General features: G+C 39.6%; 1 protein-coding gene across 13 annotated transcripts in view; it reads right to left on the bottom strand.

Moving 5' to 3' along the window:
• Positions 1–18,323, bottom strand: part of COMMD1 (copper metabolism domain containing 1) — a 112,961-nt gene extending 94,638 nt beyond the window's left edge. For 9 of the 13 annotated variants that reach the window (XR_004959728.1, XR_004959727.1, XR_004959730.1 and 6 more), the window contains exon 1: positions 18,139–18,323. Coding sequence is in view for 5 of the 13 variants with exons in the window: in XM_036263422.1 (XP_036119315.1) it covers positions 18,139–18,315 (177 nt within the window). In the remaining 8 variants the exon portion in view is untranslated. Of the gene's footprint in view, positions 1–586; positions 604–11,992; positions 12,228–18,138 lie in introns of those variants that run through there. The other 4 variants (XM_036263428.1, XM_036263427.1, XM_036263431.1 and 1 more) reach the window with 2 other exon arrangements.
• Positions 18,324–22,117: the final 3,794 nt, after the last annotated feature.

Raw genomic sequence — 22,117 nt, 5'->3', positions numbered from 1 at the left:
TAACCAAGGAGGTAAAAGATCTATACTCAGAAAACTACAGGACATTGAAAAAGGAAAAACAGGAAAACACAAAAAAGTGAAAGGGTATACTGTGTTCATGCATTGGAAAAATCAACATCATTAAAATGTCCATACTACCCAGAGCAATCTACAGATTCAACACAATCCCTATTAAAATACCAACAGCATATTTCACAGTGCTAGAACAAAAGTTTATATGGAATCAGAAAGGACTCCAAATAGCCACAGCAGTCTTGAGAAAAAGAAACAAAGTTGTTGGGATCACAATACCAGATATCAAACTATACTACAAAGCCACTGTAATCAAAACAGCCTGGTACTGGTACAAGAGCAGGTATACAGACCAATGGAACAGAACAGAGACCCCAGAAATTGGCCCACACTGAAACGGCCAATTAATATTTGACAGAGGAAGTAAGAGCATACAATGGAGTAAAGATAGTCTATTCAATAAATGGTGTTGGGAAAATTGGACAGGTACATGCAAAAAAATGAAACTAGACCATGAACTTATACTATACACAAAAATAAACTCAAATGGATAAAAGGCTTAAAAGTAACTTACAAAACCATAAAAATCCTAAAAGAAAACAGGCAGTAAAATCTCAGACATCTCATGTAGCAGTATTTTCACCAATATATCACCTAGGGCAAGGGAAACAAATAAAAAAATTAACAAATGAGACTACATCAAACTAAAAGCTTCTGCACAGCAAAAGAAACCAGCATCAAATGAAAAGGGAACCCACTGTATGGGAGAACATATTTGCCAATGATACATCGGATAAGGGGTTAATTTCCAAATATATAAAGTACTCATAAAACTCAACAAAAGGAAGACAAACAATCCAATTAAAAAATGGGCAAAGGACCTGAATAAGCCCTTCTCCAAAGAGGACACAGAGATAACCAATAGACACATGAAAAAATATTCAACATCACTAATCATCAGAGAGATGTAAATTAACACTACACCTGCCAGAACGACTACCATCAATAAATCAACAAACAGAAGTGCTAGCTGGGATGTGGAGAAAAGAGAACCCTAATATACTGCTGGTGGGAATGCAGATAGTACAGCCACTGTGGAAAACAGTATGGAGGTTCCTCCAAAAATTTTAAATGGATCTGCTGTTTGACCCAGTGATCCTACTTCTGGGAATATATCCTAAGAAATCTGAAACACCAATCAGAAAGAATATATGCACCCCTATGTTCATAGCACCACTATTTACAATACCTAAGATCTGGAAACAGCCCAAGTGTCCATCAGTAGATGAGTAGATAAAAAAGCTGTGGTACATTTACACAATGGAATAGTATGCAGCTGTAAAAAAAAGATTTCTTATTTTTTGAGACACAATGGATGCACCTGGAAACTATTATGCTAATCGAAATAAACCATTTAGAGAAAGATAAATACCACATGATTTCACTTATAAGTGGAATCTAAATAACAAAATAAATTGACAAACAAAACAGGTCCAGAGGTATGGATACATGAAACAGAATAACAGATCTTGGAGAAGTGGGGACAGAAAGAGATTAACCAAAGAATATATATGCATATATGCACACCCACAGACACAGACAATAGCATGGGGAAGGCCTGGGGCGGGACAGAGGTTGGGTGTAAGGGGGCAAAAAGGGAGAAAGTGGGAGATATCTGTAATACCGTCAACAATAAGGTAAAATTAAAATGAAAGAATATTTTTAAGTGGTATTTTCTGTTTTTAAGTCCACTAATCAAGCCAGCTTTCAAATCTAAATATTCTGAATGCCTGAAAGAACATCCTAGTATCTGCTTTAGCAAAATCTCTTGAGGCTAGATATCTTGAAAACAATTTGCTGCTTCCCATATTACCCAAGTCTAATCACAAAACATAATATTAGGATCATATTAAATTACACTGTTATTCACCAAAAAGATCTACAATTTTAGCCACTCAGAACAAATTTACATGATAACCTGGAAATCGTACAAAGCAAAGTCAATACTGAGTCTATGAAGTTGATTCTTAATTGTTTACCTCCAAACAGATCTGTATCCCCATCTTAATCTTCTCCTACATAGGTAATATACAATCTTTGACCAGATGTCTATATATATCTCTGCAATTATACCACATTTGTTTATTTAAATCAAGTTCAAGTTTTAGTTAAGTACAATGAATAAGCTCTAGAGTGCTGCTGTACAACCTATAGTTAGCAATACTGTATTGTATACTTAAAATTTTAAGTTTTCTTATCACAATAAAACAATATTTAAAATACACAAAATAGGCTCTTTACTCAATGGAAGAGACCTACTAAGAAAATAGCTGAATTTTAAGGGAAAGTAGTATCCTCTTCACAAGGCAAAAACTAGAAACTTCTCAAATCCACCATCAAGAGTAGAATGGATAAGGATCTTGTGATACATTCAAGCACTTGTGTGCTCAGCAGGGATTTGCAAATTTTTCTGTAAAGAGCCAGACAGTAAATATTTTAGGCTTTGTCAGCTACCAAGTCTCTGTTACAACTACTTCTCTGACCTTGTGGAGCAAAAGCAACCATGTATTTTATTATGGGTATTAAAATTTGAATTTCAGGTAATTTTCATGGGTCATAAAAATACTTTTTTTAACCATTTAAAAATGTAAAAACATTCTTAGCTCACTGGCTATAAAAAACAGGGACCAGAGTTAGCCTATGGGTCATACTTTGGTGACCTCTGCTCTACAGCAGTAAGAATAAATTATCTACAACTATTATGCAATAATGCTGAATCTCATAAACCAAATGTTAAGTGAAAGAAGCCAGACACAAAAGGGCATGTACTGTAAATTCTATTTATATAAAGTTAACAAACAGGAAAAAAACTATGGTATTAGAAGAAAGTGGGGAGTGGGGATGGCCTAGTGACTAGAAAAGAGGTGAGTTTTATGTAAATTTACAGGTACAGTGTTGTACAGTAGATCTCTAGAGCTTACTTATTTTGCCTAAATGAAACTTGAATTCAATTAAAATTTAAAAATGTGGAATAATAAAGGGGGCTCTGGGGTGCTGGTAGTATATGTCTTCTTAGTCTGTGTGCTGGTTACATGGGTACGTTCAGTTTGTGAAAATTCATTAGGCTGCACAAGTTTGATCTGTAGACTTTTCAGTGCATATGCTGTATCCAATAACAAGTTTTTTAAAATATATTTTTATTGATTTCACAGAGACGAAGGGAGGGGGGGGAGAGAGAGAGATAGAAACATGGATGATAGAACATCAACATCGATTGGTTGCCTCCTGCACACCTTCTACTGGGGATTGAGCCCCCAACCCAAGCATGTGCCCTGACAGGGAACTGAACCGGTGACTTGAACCCGTGGCGTCTTGGTGCACAAAACAATGCTCAACCAACTGAGCCACACCAGCTGGGTTCCAATAACAAGTTCTTAAAAATAAAAGTATCTTTCTTTCAGATTATAGCCTCTGTGTGCAGTTTATTCAATGCTTCTATGTGTATAGTAAACAAAATCAAATCCTTATTTGAAACATCTAGTCTTTCTACATGTTTAAAAGTGCACACCTATGTTAAAAGTAGAGAGTTAAAGTAATACCCTTTAAGAATTTTTTTTCTGTTAACTCATAGAATGGTTGTATTTTGGGAATGGAATTGTTAAACTTGTCTTGGAGAGTGTGCTGACTGTTCACAGGGTGATGGGGAGTAGGGAGAGAAAAGGAAGTAAAGAGAGAAGAGGTCTGTGTCCATGAATCTTTAGACAAGTTCAGATTGTCTAGCTATTGCTACATATGTGCATTTTAGTTAATGTTGCTATGTACTGGGGTGGTGAACACACAATAAAATATACAGAAAATGTATTATAGAACTGTACACCTGAAACCTATATAACATCAACCTAATAAATTCAATACAAAATTTTAAAAATATATATATTGCTATGTATTCAAGAATAAACAAGTGCTAAGGCCCAAAGTATATTAAAAGTAGAAGTAGTGCCCTGGCCAGATTGGCTCAGCAGTTAGAGCATAAACTCTCAGACTGAAGAGTTGTAAGTTTGATTCCTGGTCAGGGGCACATGCCTGGGTTGCAGTTCAATCCCTGACTCCAACTGGGTCAGTTGGCGAAGCAACCAATTGCTGTCTCTGTCTCTGTCTCTCTCTCTCTCCCTTCAACTCTAAAAGAATTGGTGGAGGATTAACAAACAAACCAAAAAAAAAGCAGAGGTAGAAAATAATCCCTTTATATATGCCCTTTTGTTAGTATTTAGGAAGAACTGTCTTGTCTTTGTTAATCTACCTCTTGGAGCCAGATGTAGTTCTGTACTTAGTCATTGAAATGGTGGAGGGAGAAGAGGAAAGCTGAAGGGAACAACTCTTTGCTAGTATCTCCTTATCTAGAAGAGAGCTTCAGGTTATAACCATAAGTCTATATAGATGTGCATTTTTGTAAAGTACCTGGTGTTTATTGTGGACAAGATTTGTTCTTTATTTTGTAACATTAACTTTTTAGATGTCCTGAGGTGACAATATATGAAAAAAAAAAAAGTAGAGCTAGTGCCCTGGCCAGTGTGGCTCAATTGGTCAGACTGTTGTGCCAAGCACCAAAGGGTCACGGGTTTAATTCCCAATCAGGGCACACACCCAGGTTTCGGGTCGTTCCCAGTCAGAGTATGTACTGAAGGCAATTGATCGATGCTCCTCTTTCACATCGCTTTTTCCCTCTCCCTTCTCCCCTCTCCCCTTCCCCTAGAATCAATGAAAACCTTATCCTTGGTGAAGATTTTAAAAAAATATAGAATTAAAACAACTATGAGGTATCACCTCACACCTGTCAGAATGGCTGCCATCAACAAATCATCAAACAAGTGCTGGCGAGCGTGTGGAGAAAAGGGGACTCCAGTACACTGCTGGTGGGAATGCAGACTGATACAGCCACTATGGAAAACACTATGGTGTTACCTCAAAAAGTTAAAAATTGAACTGTCATTTGACCCAGTAATCCCACTTCTAGGAATATACCCTAAGAAGCCTGAAACACCAATCAGAAAGAATATATGTGACCCTATATTCATAGCAGCACTATTTACAATAGCTAAGATCTAGAAACAACCCAAGTGTCCATCAGTAGATGAGTGGATAAAAAAGCTGTGGTACATGTACACAATGGAATACTATGCAGCTGTAAGAAAGAAAGGTCTCTTATCATTTGAGATGACATGGAGGGACCTGGAGAGTGTTATGCTAAGCAAAACAAGCCAAGCAGAGAAAGACAAATATCATAAGATCTCACTTATTTGTGGAATATAATGAACTAAACAAACTGATGAACAAAATTGACCCAGAGACATAGAGGTAGGGTACAGACTGACAAACCTCAGAAGAGAGGTTGTTGTTGGGGGGGGGGGGAGAGATGAGCCACAGAACTTATATGCATGTATGCATAACCGATGGACATAGACAACAAAGCTGGGGATGGGGCAGAGGGGATGGGGAGCAGGGTGTCAATGGGGGAAAAAGGAGAAATGTCTGTAACAAAAACAAATTAATAAAAATAATTTTTAAAAAAGTAGAGCTAGTGAATTAATCAATTTGTAAATATCTTTTTGTTATAATTGATAGAAAAGAGGCACTGTGGACATGGAATTGTTAGACCATCTCAGAAATGGACATCAGGACCTGTTCACTAAGGCTGGCAGCAGAGGGACAGAAAGAAGGATAAAGGGATGCATGTGGATGTGTTCATATTTACATCGTAATAATAACCACTGATGTGTGTGCATCTCTTCTGGCTGTGCTATAGGAATACACTGTTAAGAATGTCAGTGGAAACTTGCCTCCTTGCTAATATTTTAAAATACCATTGAATTATCTTAGAAGTATTATGCTTTGCGTACTCTGTTGCTTTGTGTTTCATTTTTAATTGAACATTAAGGAAATGCGGTATTTTAATTGTAACTCTGCCAATGTCTTTATCTAGAGGCCTACTGCTATTTTTGTCCCCTATGAAATTTTGTCACCAAGAAAGGCAAGATCACATTTTTTTCCTCCAGATTGAATTGGTGTAGTACATTCTTGGTTATCAAAATACTCAAATAGCTTTGGGACTTTGAAATGGTAAATATCTATGATGTGTGAAAAAGCATGATACATAACTGTACAATTTAATTACACAGAAATGGAAGCTTCATTGTGTAGATACACACAGGGGACCTAGAACATGTCAAACTGTAAACTGCTTATGATTATGAATGACTTTTTTGTGTGTTTTCAGTTTCCTATTATATATATGTTAACTTAAAACAAAATGTTATTTTAAAAACCTCAAAAAAAAAAAGGAAAGTGTCCTTTCTATAAAGTAGCTGAAATGTCAGAAAGGATACAAAAAATTAATGACATTAGGGATAGATAATTAAATATAAAGAAAAGCAAATTAGATATATTATATATGTATGGGAATATATATATTCCAGTGTGGAATTCTCAATAGAAAAAATGTTACTTCATACCTCTATATCAAAGAATGTATTACATACTAAGCAATTCTGGATGGTAAAAATAATATACTACAAGATTCTGTCCTAAACATCAAATTTATATAAAATTAATATATTAACACTTATTATCTTGATTGTAAGTAAAATCTACTGGTTTTCTTATAAGAAAACCAAAGATACTAATGATGGAAAATTCATTATCACAGGTAAATGTCTGTCATTGATTTTGAGAGATCAAAAAAATTATTAGAGGTGAAGGGGAAGAAGTATATAAACATGAATACATTTTCTGCCATCCCTTTATGCACATATGCTTGTTTACTGTCAGGATACCCCTGCCTCCCTTTAAAGTCAAGTCCAGGAGGCAGGAAAATAGTCTTTTTGGTTCATTGATGTTCCAGTGCCAGGCATAGGAATTGACACATAGCAGGTACTCAATAAATGTTCATTTGAATAAGCATATTTTAAATAAATGACAAATGATTTGTTTACTTCTTAAGTAACATATGCTCAGGAGAAACATAATAAAAATTAAGGGATTTCATAAATAATAGCTTCGTTTAAAAATAGGTCTGTAGACTGGCCAGTGTGCAAACTCCAATTGGTAATCTGTAATTGTTGCTTTATTGTGTGATGTCCAGCGGCATTAAAAGGTAATATCTTATCATCCTTCAGAGGAGTAAAAGTGCATCTCATGAGTTATCTAAATTCTCAAAAATGCTCAATGAAATTAGCAAAATTCATTTATACAAAAACTACAGAACTATAGCAAAGGGATCTGTTTACAGAGCCAGAAATGGTATTTCTAAATTCAAATTATCAAACCAAATATTTAGACTTCTTTTGGGTAAGAAATTCTTGTAGAATAGCCAACTTTGTTTTCTGAATTAGAACATTCAAGAGAAAGAACATTTTAAACATTATTGTATTTTATCAGTATATTGCAAGCCAATATTCTACTGCCACCTAAAGTAGAAAAACGGAATTACTGCTTATAGTTAAGACAATACTAGAGAGAAGACAAATGAATCCTGAAAGTATGACAAGTCATATGTTTTCAGGCAAATGTTTTCAGTCTCTTCTATTCATGTCTCCTAAACTAAACATTTTAAGACCACATTTTTGTTGTTGTTAAACCTCACCAGAGGATATTTTTCCATTAATTTTTAGATAGAGTGGAAGGGATGAAGAGGGAGGGAGGGAGGGAGAGAGACAGACAGACATCTATGTGAGACAGACACATAGATTGGCTGTCTCGTGCACGACCCCAACCAGGGCCAGGGATCAAACCTGCAACCCAAGTACGTGCCCTTGACCAGGAATCAAAGCCAAGACTCTACAGTCTGCGGGCCAACACTCTAACCACTGAGCAAAATTAGCCAGGGCTAAGACCAGATATTTTGCATCCATTTTTTATACTCAGTTTACTTAATATTTGTTATTTTCTTTATTACTTAATATTTGCTGTCCAAAATGTATAAGGACTCATTCTTAAATTGAGTCAAGTATCAAAAAGAGACTGCTGGACACATCATTCTTTATTTGTAAAGAGAGACCAATAATAGATTTAAAAGTACCCTATACAATAAAATCTTTCTATATTATATAATAAATGCAAAAACTCTACTACAAAGACAAGAAAGTTAAACATTAAAAAGCATTCTGGCCCTGGCCGGTTTGGCTCAGCGGTTAGAGCGTCCGCCTGCGGTCTGGAGAGACCCGGGTTCGGTTCCCGCTAAGGGCATGTACCTTGGTTGCAGTTTGTCCCCAGCCCTGGTTGGTCGTGTGGGTGGCAGCCACTCGATGTGTCCCTTTCTCATCGATGTTTCCCTCTCTCTCATGTTTCCCTCTCTCTCCCTCCCACTCTGTCTGTACAAAAAATGGAAAAATGTCCTCGGGTGAGGATAAAAAAAAAAAAAGCAAAAAAAAAAAAAAAGCATTCTGGCTTTTCCACAGCTGGCTTTTTCACAAAAATGAGGTACTGGCTACATTCCATAAGACAAATCCCAAAACAGATTAATACCACTCACTGACAATCTTTTTAAAAATCACCATTAATGGGCAGTCAACTCCAGTCATTTTGTAAACGATACAAAATGCACTTTTAAGCCTCTGCTTTTACTGTAAATACTTTCCACAAAATTTTCCAGGTTATTTGGAAACTAGGATCAAAGTCTGCTTTTAAAATAATATATATCAATAATAAAATTAAAATATACTCCACAGAATGGAAAACATTAAACTACTGAAATATTAAAAAGATTAAGTGGGGTATCATTCCACAGAATTTAACCTCTTCAATATTTACATCATACCCAAAAGCCTCTTAAAGCCCAGCCAGTGTGGCTCAATGGTTGAGTGACGACTCGGCTCATGCAATGAAGGTCAACTGGTTGGATTCTCAGTCAGAGCACATGCCCTGGTTTTGGGCTCAATCCCCAGTAAGGGGCGTGCAGGAGGCAGCCAAATGATGTTTCTCTCTTCCTCTTTCTAAAATCAATAAAAACATTTTTTTTTTTTTAAAGCCTCTTAAAAAAAGGTTTCACCAGTGCTCAGTACAAAGTTACTAAATTTAAATTCCAAATACTAAAAAGTAGCATATAAAATCAGGGTCAAGATGGAAAGAGTTTTAAAAGCCAAGTACAGAATATTAGGTATTGTTGTTGTTTTTAATTTTTTTCTTTATTGATTTTAGAGAGAGAGGGAAAGAGAGAGAGAAACATCAATGAGAGAGAACACTGATTGGCCGCCTCCTGTATGCCCCCCCACTGGGGATTTGGCCCAAAACTTGGGCATGTGCCCCAATGGGGAATCAAACCAGTGACTTCTAGGTAGATGGGTCAATGTTCAACCACTAAGCTACACCGGCTGGGCCGGAATATTTTGTATTGTACAAAAGAGAGGAAAGACTGTTGGTGATGGTGTTCAGGACATGCCACCCCAAAATATGGCACTTTTGCATACTGAATATTTAAACTGAAGGAGCTGAAAAGAATGCAAAACAAGAAGGTCACTTTTCCCTCTCCCAAAACCTTTTTCCTGAAACAGGTCATAAAACCTTCATGTGAGAGGTGCACTCCCTATACCTAAAAAAAAGGAGCATCCATATGGACAAAGACAAAAGGTCACCAAGAAGAACCTTACAAACAGGCCTTACTGTTTCCCCTAGTTTACCACAATTACTTCATACTCTTTAACCTATTCTATCCCTTGATAACTGTCCACTCTTCATCAAACATAGCATAAAATACTCAGGTCTTCATTTTCTGTGTCACATAAAACTTTCTCCTGTTAATCATTGTGAGTTTAATTTTCAAGACCTGGCCAGAGACCCTAAGAGGGTCTTCCCCTACATTGGCTAAAATAAACAGTATATTTCTATGTCAAAAGAAAACTCTTGGGCCCTGGCCAGTTTAGCTCAGCGGTTAAGCATCAGTCTGCAGACCAGAGTCCCAGGTTCAGTTCCCACTAGGGGCACGTACCACAAAGAAAAAATTAATAAATAAAGTAACATGGACAGATTGTTAAAAAGAAAGAGAGAGAGAGAGAGAGAGAGAGAGAGACAGACAGAGACAGAGACAGAGAGACAGAGAGAGAAAGAAGGAAGGAAGAAAGAAAACTCTTGGAAATTATAAACATAATCAAGTAAAAAATTCAATTAAAAGGCTAGAAGAGGCCCTGGCCGGTTTGGCTCAGCGGTTAGAGTGTTGGCCTGTGGTCCAGAGAGACCCACAGTTCAGTTCGGTTCCCACTAAGGGCATGTACCTCGGTTGCAGTTTGTCCCCAGCCCTGGTTGGGTTGTGTGGGTGGCAACCACTCGATGTGTCCCCTTCACATCCATGTGTCTCTCTCTCCCTCCCACTCTATCTGAATGAAAAAATGTCCTCAGGTGAGGATAAAAAAGAAAAAAAAAAGGCTAGAAGAGAACATTGAGGAAATCTATCAAGAAGTAAAAAAAAAAAAAAAATAGAAAATGGAAAAAATAAAATTTGAGGATACAGCCCTAAAAAGATTCAGAAAGCTAAGATATTTGTATAAAGACAAGAAGATAAACCTGGGGGGGGAGGGGCGGTCACTGGTAGCTGTGCTGAGAATAGACTGTAGGGGGCAGAAGTGGATCAGGAAGACCAATCCATATGCTGTTTTATGTATTTCTAGACTTCTAAAATAGGATATAAATAGATGTGTGTGTGTGTGTGTGTATATATTTTTATCCTCACCCGAAGACATTTTTCCATTTTTTTATTCCGATAGAGCGGGAGGGAGAGAGAGGAAGAGAGAGAGAAACATCAATATGAAAGAGACACATTGAGTGGCTGCCACCCGCACGACCCAAACAGGGCTGGGGACAAACTGCAACCGAGGTACATGCCCTTAGCAGGAACTGAACCTTGGTCTTTCTGGACTGCAGGCTGACGCTCTAACCGCTGAGCCAAACCGACCAGGGCTATATAAATATATTTTTAATCCAAATGAGTGAAAATAGAAATGGATAAATTAACTTTTTTTTTTAATCCTCACCCAAGAACATGTTCATTGATTTTTAGAGAGGGGAAAGGGAGGAGAGAAAGAGAAATATCAATCAGTTGCCTCCTGCATGCACCCCAACCGGGGCTGGGGATCAAACCCAGAACCTAGTTATGTGTTCTGACTGGGAATAGAATCCACAACCTTTCTGTGTAAGGGACCATGCTCCAACCAACTGAGCCCCAATAGCCAGGGCAATAAGTTAACTTCTGATTTACAGAGCTGTGTGTAGGAATATATCAACAATAGACAAAACAAAATCCAACAGAACTTTCATTAAATATTTTGTTTAATAAAATTTCAGTGAGAAAATAAAATCATCACCAACAGAGGGCAGTAGAGAATACAAAAGTTTAGTATACAAAAAGCGATCTAGCTTCACAGTTAAAATCTTTCTCTAGAATTTTAGTAAATTGGAATTAAGGAGCATACCCACAAGGTTAACAGCAGGAGCAAGAAACATGAAGTATGTAAACATATATCTACAAGAAACTGAAATTATAAATGTGGGCTCAAAAAAATCAGATAAAAATGACAGAGTATTTATATAGGATATCATCTCCCTAATTAAACACAACACATTCAATTCATTGATTTCACTGCCCCTCAGGAACTACCAAAATAAATAAAACTAGAGCAAGTGAATGGCCAGCTTCATTTATCCACAAGTAAATGAAAGGTTTGTCCTTTTGTTATCAATAGGCAAAGTTAGAGAGGGTCAATGTCCCAGCCAAGTAGGGTTGAAGAGCTCCATTCCAAGTGGAAAACAGGTACCAGTACAAATGCCAGCAATCAATGCATTATACCTGGTCACACAATGTGAAGGTTAGAGGGGAAGGCTGAAGCTCTGGAAGCACCTGAACCTGAAACACAGTCTATGAATGAATGCAGGCAGCTTGCAGCAAGGAGCCTGTTAACATGTGTATCCACTGCCTAGTCCCTGCTGAGTTACACACCTTTCATTCTTTTCCTCCTACCACTGTTGTCCCTCTTCATTTTCACTTTCTTCACAGAACTTAATTTTCTATAGATGACTGAAAGTTATGGCCGGCCACCAAATGAGAATTGAAGTACTACTCCATTTTTATCCTCAGTACATTTTCCTTTGCTTAGATTCCTGCATTTTTATTTAGTATTTTCTTCACTGCTTTTCTTCTAGCCTGCAGTTTGAATTCCAAGATTGCTGAGACTCTACAAAGACAAAAGAAAACAATGTTTTGACCTCTGATGTCATCTATATGTAAAAATGTATATATCCTGTCCCCTTCATACTCAAGAGGATGACTACTACAAAAAAAGAAAAGAAAATATCAAGTTTGGGGGTGGGGGGAATCAGAACCCTTATGCACTGTTAGTGGGAATATATAATAGTATAGTCATTAAAAAAAAACAGTATGGTGGTTCCTCAAAAAACTAGAAGTAGAGTTACCATATGACCTAGCAATTCTACCTCTGTATATACTCAAAATAACTGAAAGTAGGGTCTCAAAGAGACACCTGCACTCCTGTGTTCACAGCAGTATTATTTACAATAGCTAAAACATGGGAGCAACCCAAGTGTCCAATGACAGATGAATGAATAAGCAAAATGTGGTATATACACACAATGTACTATTCTCAGCCTTTTAAAGGAAGATATTTCTGACATATGCTATAACATGGATGAACCCTGAAGACATTATGCTAAGTGAAATGTCAGTCACAAAAAAAGACAAATACTGTATGATTCCACTTATATGAGATATTTAGGGTAGTCAAAATCATAGAGACAGAAAGAATGGTGGTTGCCAAGGGCTATGGAGGAGTAGTTATGGAAGTTATTGTTTAATGGGTATAAAGTTCCAGTTTTACGAGATAAAAAGAATTATAGATATAGATGGGAGTGATGGATGCAAAAGAGTATGAATGTATTTAATACCACTAAACTGTACACTTTAAAATGGTTACGATCGGCCCTAGCCGGTTTGGCTCAGCGGTAAGAGCATCGGTCTGCGGTCCAGAGAGACCAGGGTTTGGTTCCCGCTAAGGGCATGTACCTCGGTTGTAGTTTGTCCGCAGTTTATCCCCAGCCCTGGTGGGGTTGTATGGGTGGCAGCCACTCGATGTGTCCCTTTCACATTGAGGTTTCTCTCTCTCTTCCTCTCTCTACCTCCTGCTCTATCTGAACAAAAAATGAAAAAATGTCCTCGGGTGAGGATAAAATAAAATAAAATGTTTATGATCGGCCCTAGTCAGTTTGGCTCATCAGTTAGAGAGTCAGCCCGCAGACTGAGGGGTCATGGGTTCGATTCCCAGTCAAGGGCACATACATGGGTTGCAGGTTTGGGCCCTGGCCCTGGTCAGGGTCGTGTGGGAGGCAGTCAGTCAATGTGTCTCTCTCACATCAATGTTTCTTTCCTTCTCTCCCCCCTTCCCTCCCTCCCTCCCACTCCATCTAAAAATCAATGGAAAAATACCTTCTGGTGAGGATTAACAAAAAATAAATAAAAATTAAATGGTTAAGATAATAAATTTTGTGTTATATGCATTTTACCACAATTTTTTAAAATTGAAAAATAAAAAAATGTATACTTTGCTTAAGAGCAGGAATAAAGGAATAAAATGTTATTTTACTTCTTGCCACCTCCACCAATATTCTATATTCAGTAACATCATGCTATGGTCAAATTGGACTATTCACCATTTCTTGAACCTGCTCTACATTTTTCTGCCCCACCCCTTCTATTTTCTTAACCTAGAATACCCTATATTGCTGCCTCTCATTTTAGTCTAAAATATTTTATACCTTCAAGAGCCACAAAAATGGCATCTCCACAAAACCTGCCAAAAATAACTAATACCTCTCTTCTGACCACAGCAGCTTAGTTAGACCTCTATTTGCAAATACTACAGCATCCTTGAATCATGCTTGTGTGTGTTCTCTTTTATTGCAGATGGACATTATATCTCTGCTCAAAGCTCTTTTGTTTAAAAAGCATGTTTGTTGGGCCCTGGCCGGTTTGGCTCAGCGGTTAGAGCGTCGGCCTGCGGTCCTGAGAGACCCGGGTTCGGTTCCCGCTAAGGGCACGTACCTCGGTTGCAGTTTGTCCCCGGCTCTGGTCAGTCGTGCGGGTGGCAGCCACTCAATGTGTTCCTTTCACATCGATGTTTCTCTCTCTCTCTCTCTTCCTTACTCTACCTGAACAAAAAATGGAAAAATGTCCTCGGGTGAGGATTAAAAAAAAAAAAGCATGTTTGTTGGGAGGATGGGTGAAAAAGCTGAAGGGATTAAAAAGTACAAATTGGCAGTTACAAAACAGGCATGGGGATATAAAGTACAGAAGAGGGAATATAGTCAACAATATCGTAATAACTATGTATGGTGTCAGGTGGGTATTAGACTTATGGGGAGATCACTTTGTAATATCTAATGTCTAACCTGAAACTAACATAATATTAAATGTCAATTGTAATTGAAAAAAATAAAATACGTTTGCTCTTTAGGTTCCCATAAGAGTTAGAGAGAGTTTCACCCCTCAGTGTTGCTTATAAGATAAATAAAGACTGGAATTAAATGTCATCAAGGGCCTATGATTTCAGCCCTAAGTCAAACAATTAAAGGCTTTCTCCCTTGATACCTCAGACCAGTCAGCTCTGCAGAAGCTCTACTGCCAAGCACAGGCAAATCTTCTGTTCTATTCCCACCACCAACAGAGCCATGCCAGCTCTTCAAACTAGAATCGCTCAGAACACTGAAGTATTCCATCCTCAAGCAGAGGAATGACACCTGGATATTATTCAGCAATGTATTTAAAAGAAAATAAGGGAGAGTTTCCAGGCAATCTCTTCTCTGGGTATCCTGCAATTATTTTTTAAACATGTTTTTATTGATTTTTCTTTTTTAGAGACAGAGGAAGGGATAGAAACATCAATATGAGAGAGAAACATCCACCGGCTGCCTCCTGCACACCCCCTACTGGGGATTGAGCTGCAACCCCAGCATGTGCCCTGAATGGGAATCGAACCAGGATCTCAGTCGATGGGATGACAATCCACTGAGCCACACCAGCCAGTTGGTATCCTGTAACTTTTATCTCATAACAAAACAACACTATCAAAATAGGGGCCACCTAGAGAGAAGTAGCCCCAGTGTTTGGAGACCCTAAGACAACACTTACACATGTGCTGTTCTTACTTCTTGGCCTGCAGTTCCTTATCCTCAACTTCCCCTTCGCCTACCAAACACCTCAAAAACACAAGTAACACACCAAATTCTCTAGGAAACCTTTTCTGACCATTCAAAGAGTAAGATTTGCTAGAAATAGAAGTCATTCTCTATTTATTTATTTATGACATCAACTAAACTTATTTAGCATGTCTAGGATCACACCTGAGATACTATCCCTTATATTTCCACAGACAACCCATTTACTTTTATGAAATAATTGCTTTGTTGTTTGGTTTTTATTCTGGATTCAAATATTATAAATAAACAAAGGCAGTTTCAAAAAGAAAAACAAAACTGACTTTTTTTTTTTAATCCTCACCCAAGGACATTTTTCCATTTTTTGTTCCGATAGAGTGGGAGAGAGAGAGAGAAACATCGACATGAAAGGGACACATCGAGTGGCTGCCACCCGCACAACCCAACCAGGGCCGGGGACAAACTGCAACCGAGGTACATGCCCTTAGCAGGAACTGAACCCGGGTCTCTCCGGACCACAGGCCAATGCTCTAACCACTGAGCCAAACCGGCCAGGGCAAAACTGCCTTTTAAAAAATTTTTTTTTTATTACAGATGTCCCTCCTTTTTTCCCCCATTGACTCCCTCCTCCCTGCTCCCCCACATGCCTGCCTTCACTGCACTGTTGTCTGTGTCCATTGGTTATGCATGTATACATATAAGTTCTTTGAAATGCCTTTTTAAAGCATAAGCAGTTTTTTTTTAAACCTCACCCAAGGATTTTTTTTTTCCCCGAGAGAGAGAGAGAGAAACATCAATTGGTTGCCTCCTCTACATACCCCAACTGGGGATGGAACCCAAAACCTAGGTATGTACCCTGACCAGGAATCAAACCTGCAACCTTTTGGTGTAGGGACTACGCTTCAACCGAGCTTCAACCAAGTGAACCACCCGGCCAGGGCTAAGCAGTTTTGAAACAAATAACAAGTGCAAATGTATAGCAGGTGAAATTTTAACACTGACTTTTAAACCACGTGTGATTTTATTTTATTTTATTTTATTTTTTATTTTATTTATTTTATTTTATTTTATTTGAAAAGGCAAGGGAGATTATATGCAAGTGGGTAGGGGCAACTCCCCACAGGCACAGGTCTCCATTGCCCTTTTTTAAAAAAAAATTTTTTTTTCTTTATTGATTTTATTTTTGTTTTTATCCTCACCCGAGGACATTTTTCCATTTTTTGTTCAGGTAGAGTGGGAGGGAGAGAGAGGAACAGAGAGAGAGAGAGAAACATCGATGTGAAAGGAACACATCGAGTGGCTGCCACCCGCACAACCGACCAGGGCCGGGGACAAACTGCAGCCGAGGCACGCGCCCTTAGCGGGAACCGAACCCCGGTCTCTCAGGACCGCAGGTCGACGCTCTAACCGCTGAGCCAAACTGGCCAGGGCTCTTTATTGATTTTAGAGAAAGGGAGAGGGAGATAGAGACAGAAACATCGATGAGAAAGAACATCGATTGGCCGCCTCCTGCATGCCCCCTACTGGGGATCGAGCCCACAACCCGGGCATGTGTCCTTGGTGCATGGGTCACACTCAACCACTGAGCCACACCGTCAGGACCTATTCCCTAATCTTTAAAATGAATGTCCACCATATAAAGCTTTGACAAGAAACAAATTAAATAAAATGTAAAACATCACCCTGGCCAGTTTGGCTCAGCGGTTGAGTGTTGGCCTGCGGATTTGGTTCCCGCTAGGGGCATGTACCACCAAAAAAAAAAAGTAAAACATCTAGTACAGTTCTTAATACACAGGAGGCCCACAAAAATCAAAAATCATTTTACAGTCTTATCTCTACACTTTGGCCCTAGATTCATTCCTATGACTAGTTCTCAGTCTAAACCAGTGTTGTCCAACACCAGTGGCCATCAGCACATGTGATTACTGAGCATTTGAAATGTGGCTAGTCCAAATAGATATGTGCTTTAAGTATAAAACACATACCACATACCATACTTGAAAGACTTTGTGGAAAAAATAAAAAAATATCTTATTTATATTATACATCGATTACATGTGAAGAGAGAATACTGTGGCCCGGTCTGGTTCAGCTGCGCGGTTCGAACCACCTCGCGGTCCCATTCTCCCAAGGGCACGTTCCTGAGCTGCAGGTTAGATCCCCAGTCCCGGCGTGTGCCCGCAACCAACTGAGGTGACTCTCACACTGAGGTTTCTGCTTCTCTCTCCCTCTCCCTCCCTTCCTCTCTATCTAAAAAATCAGTGGAAAAAATATCCTTGGGTGAGGAGTAACAAAAAAGGGGATAGTGTTTTGGATATACTGGGTTAAATAAAATATTAAAATTAACGTCACCTGCTTCTTTTTCCTTTTTTAATGTGACCACTAGAACCTTTTAAAGTACACATTTAGCTCTCCCTACATTTCTATCGGACAGGCTGGCTCGCCCTTTGACTTGAAGCTGGTAAATATGCTCCCTTAACCATAGAGTGGACCGCCTGACAGGGTTCGATCCGGCCAGTGCACCCCTTGTCCCGGCGCACTTCAACGCTCCCCACTTCCACCATGCGGGGAAGTCTGACGACTTACTCGCTTTTAATTTTTAAAAGTGTGAAGCCTACAGATCCTCCGAGGCAACTCTAAATTGGTATCTACACAAAAGAGAAGTATCTAGAGAAACGCCCAGCGTGGTCTCCCGTCAGCACTGCTGGAAGGGCTGGGAGCTTGAACAGAAAGGGGTCACCCTTAAGAAAGTGAGAAGAGACGACGCAGCGAGCGCCCCGATTCTGAAGGAGCAAAATGTGGAGCCCATGGCGTAGAGGTCGGAGGACCAAAGACTTTTCAGCTACTGAGGGTTACGAGTCTGAGGGAGGCGGATAAGGGGCTGGGCTACGCGATGGAGGCTGCAGGGAGGAGCAGTACCTTAAGAATCCCCGTCATCTTCGCCAGAAAGGGCCGGAACTCCTCGGGTGGCACCTCCGGATAGAGCTGGCTCCGAAGCAGGTCCTCAGTGATGCCGGGGTGCCCATGGAAAGTTTTCTGGGCCAGGCCGCTCAGCAGCCCGCTCAGGGCCTTGCAACTCTCAAGCTCGCCCGCCATTGTCAGTAGAGGCCCCGCCCCTCAACCGCTGAGCGCAGCCCGCCACGGCAGCCGGGACGGGCCTAAATAGCCCCGGCGGAGGCGCGAAGTTCCCCTAAGGATCCACGTTGGTAGCTATTGGCTTTGCTCTGCAAACCCCGTCCCCTTAGGTTGCCACTGCTGAACTATCCATTCAGTTCCAGAAGGATCATTTTGCTTCCGTTGATCTCCTTCTTCATTCCAGGGCCCACTCCAAGGAAAGAACCTTTGGTGAACACTTGAGATGGAGTAGCATTCTGAAAAAATGGCAGTTTAACTTTCGGATGCCTGCATCTCATTCCAGGCCTTGCCAATCCACTAACTGAATAGGATCTATCACTCAGATCTAATCTCTGCCTAATTCTCACCTGTCCACCTTTGTCCAAGAAAATATAACCATCCCCTGATAACATAATGTGTTTGCCTGGATTATTGCTTGCCTTTTTTTTTAATATTTTGTTCAGATAGAGTAGGAGGAAGAGAGAGAGAGAGAGAAACATCGACGTGAAAGGGACACATCGAGTGGTCGCCACCCGCACGACCAACCAGGGCCGGGGACAAACTGCAACCGAGCTACGTGCCCTTAGCGGAACCGAACCCCGGTCTCTCTGGACCGCAGGCCAACACTCTAACCGCTGAACCAAACCAGCCAGGGCTATTGCTTGCCTTTTTATATACACGTGACTAGTCTTTCCAGCTAGGTCAGTGGCTCTGCTCCAATACTCCTTTCCATAACAAATATTTTGTCAACACCCTACTGTCCTGAAATTACATGCATAGATAATATAACTGCCTACCCATATAATTTCAAAAATTCAATATATTAATCACACAGAAGAAGGAATAAGGTACTGACACATGCTACAACATGAATGAACCCTTAAAACACACTAAGTAAAAAAAGACAGACACAAAAGTTACTTTATGATCTCGTTTAAATAAAATATCCAGAATAGGCAAATCCATACAGACAGAAAGTAGATCAATGGTTGCCAAAGGCTGGAGAAAGAGGGAATAGGATTAATGGGTACCGGATTTCTTTGGGGGAGGTGATGAAAATGTTCTAGAACTTCAGGTAGTGGTTATGATTGCAAACTTTGTGAATATAATAAAATCTACTGAATTGTACAGTTTAAGGGATGAATTTTACAGTATGTGAATTATATCTGTCGATGTAAGAAACATTCAAAACTGTGAAGAAGTTTGCGAGTTTATTTGAGCCAAAACTGTCAACAATTGTGGGAAAGCAAAATCTTTTTTTTTTTTACGTATTTTTTTTTTTTTTTTTTTGGTTCAGGTAGAGTGGGAGGGAGAGAGAGGAAGAGAGAGAGAAACATCGACGTGAAGGGACACATTGAGTGGCTGCCACCCGCACAACCGACCAGGGCCGGGGACAAACTGCAACCGAGGTACATGCCCTTAGCGGGAACCGAACCCGGGTCTCTCAGGACCGCAGGCCGACGCTCTAACCGCTGAACCAAACCGGCCAGGGCGGAAAGCAAAATCTTAATGGATTGAGATAATGCTCCAGAGAATGGCACTTTTGCACCTTATTTTATACATTACAATCAAAAGAGAAGATGTAAGTGAATTACATGAAATTCATTGGTGATAGAGTAGGGAGGTGGGAGAAAGCAAAGAGGGGAAACTTCTGGGATTGGATGAAAAGTAAAATTATTGACACACTCATCTTTTACATAGGTGGGTAAAGGATAGTTAACAGTCAACAATTAACTCAACAACAATGAGGGGATTTGTGGTCTCTGAAGAGTGGTGCCTGTGCTTTGAGGGGTCCGGAAAAAGGAAAATTACTTTGACTTTCCAAAGATACGTTATTGGAGATGCAACAGACAACAGACAGGCTCAGTTAAGGTAAAGATTGACTGTTGCCAGCCTAGGACATGACTACCTGCCATAAACTGCTTTTAGTTAAAAAAATTTTAGCCCTGGCTGTTTTGGCTTAGCAGTTGGAGTGTCAGCCTGCGGTCCAGAAAGACCTGGGTTCAGTTCCCGCTAAGGGCACATACCTCGGTTGCAGTTTGTCCCCGGCCCTGGTTGGGTCGCGCGGGTGGCAACTGCTCAATGTGTCCCTTTCACGTCGATGTTTCTCTCTCTCTCCCTCCCTCCCTCCCACTCTATCTGAACAAAATATGGAAGAATGTCCTCAGGTGAGGGTAAAAAAAAATTTGATTTCAGTCCATCCTCTGTGGTTACTTTAGGTCTTTGAGTTTGCAAGGCTCCCACGAAGGTTGGATTAGCATGTGGCCCCTTTTCATGCACATACTTCAATTTAAAAATCAATATAATGGCCCTGGCCGGTTTCTCAGTGGTTAGAGCATCAGCCTGCGGTCCAGAGAGACCAGGGTTCAGTTCTCGCCAAGAGCACATACCTCGGTTGCAGTTTGTCCCGGGCCCTAGTTGGGTCGTGCAGGGAGGCAGGCACTCGATGTGTCCCTTTATCATAGATGTTTCACGCGTTCTCTCTCTCTCTCTCTCTCTCTCTCTCTCTCTCTCTCGTCTTCTCTCTCCCTCCTACTCTATCTGAACAAAAAATGTAAAAATGTCCTCGGGTGAGGATAAAAAAAAAAAAAAATCAATATAATGACCTTACTATAATTTAGGATAAAAATAAAAGGAAAGTAATTTATAATGTATGTATTTCATTGTGTTTGGGCACAACTACTCTAGGTGACTAGGAGACATATGAAGTAGTCTGATGCCTGCATTTTTATGTAGAACCACCCGTGACTTCCAAAAATGTAAATACAGGTGTGCTGTATTGGTGACGAGAGAGAGAGGTTGCCACTTGCCACATCAAATTTGTTGTTTTGAAATGTGAACAATGGTTGGCAAAATTCAGAACAGAAAACATTCTTCCCTCACTTTACCCAGTAATTGCACACCAGGAATGTTCTGTGTACTTTAAAGCTATGCTAAAAATACACTGTATTTATATATATAATGGAGTTAGATTTCAGGCTCAGACAATAACAAACAGGTAGATTTTTCATCTACATGAATATACCCTGCATGGCAGGATGTCTTATATCCCTGGCCCCTATCCAGTCTGAGCCATTCCTTCCCCTTCATCATTGTGAGAATTGAAATACCCCTTTCAAAGTAGTGCCACCTTGTTGTGCTGTTGAGAATCACTGATCTAGACTGCTTTAATTAATGTTTATACAATGTTTGCCTAAAGTCAAGAGGCATTCTTTTTTGTTTTAATCCTCACCTGAGGATATTTTTGTATTGATTTTCAGATAGAGTGGGAAAGAGAGGGAGAGAGAAACATCGATGTGAGAGAGACACATTGATTGGCTGCCTCCCACACAACCACAACCAGGATCTGGGACCGAACCGCAACCAAGGTATGTGTCCTTGACTAGAATCAAACCCTCAATTCATTGGTCTGTGGGCTGATGCTCTAACTGCTGAGCCAAACTGGCCAGGGCAAGAGGCATTCTTTATAACAGAAAAAATATAAGATATTTCTTTCTCTAAAGGAATTAATTTTCTAAATGGTAAATTCAGAGATGCTTTTATGGCTCCAATAAAAGTAAGCCTAGAGATAAACTATACATTGTGTTCAGTGTGCCTACAGGAGTTTCAGAGAACAGGCAATGTAATGGAAAGAGTAAATGGTTGTGAATGGAAAGAAACAGCACTATTAAGCACATGACTTGCAAATTCCCACCAGAAAGGCTGTATTTATTTATTTCCAACTGACTTATTAACACTTATTTACCCTTATTAACACTGACTGGTATTACTCTTTATGGTTTTT

The sequence above is a fragment of the Molossus molossus genome, unplaced genomic scaffold, assembly GCF_014108415.1.
Source record: "Molossus molossus isolate mMolMol1 unplaced genomic scaffold, mMolMol1.p scaffold_m16_p_15, whole genome shotgun sequence".
Taxonomy (NCBI): Eukaryota; Metazoa; Chordata; class Mammalia; order Chiroptera; family Molossidae; genus Molossus; species Molossus molossus.
Note: the sequence above shows the minus strand (reverse complement) of the source record. Positions and strands in the feature narration are given on the sequence as shown.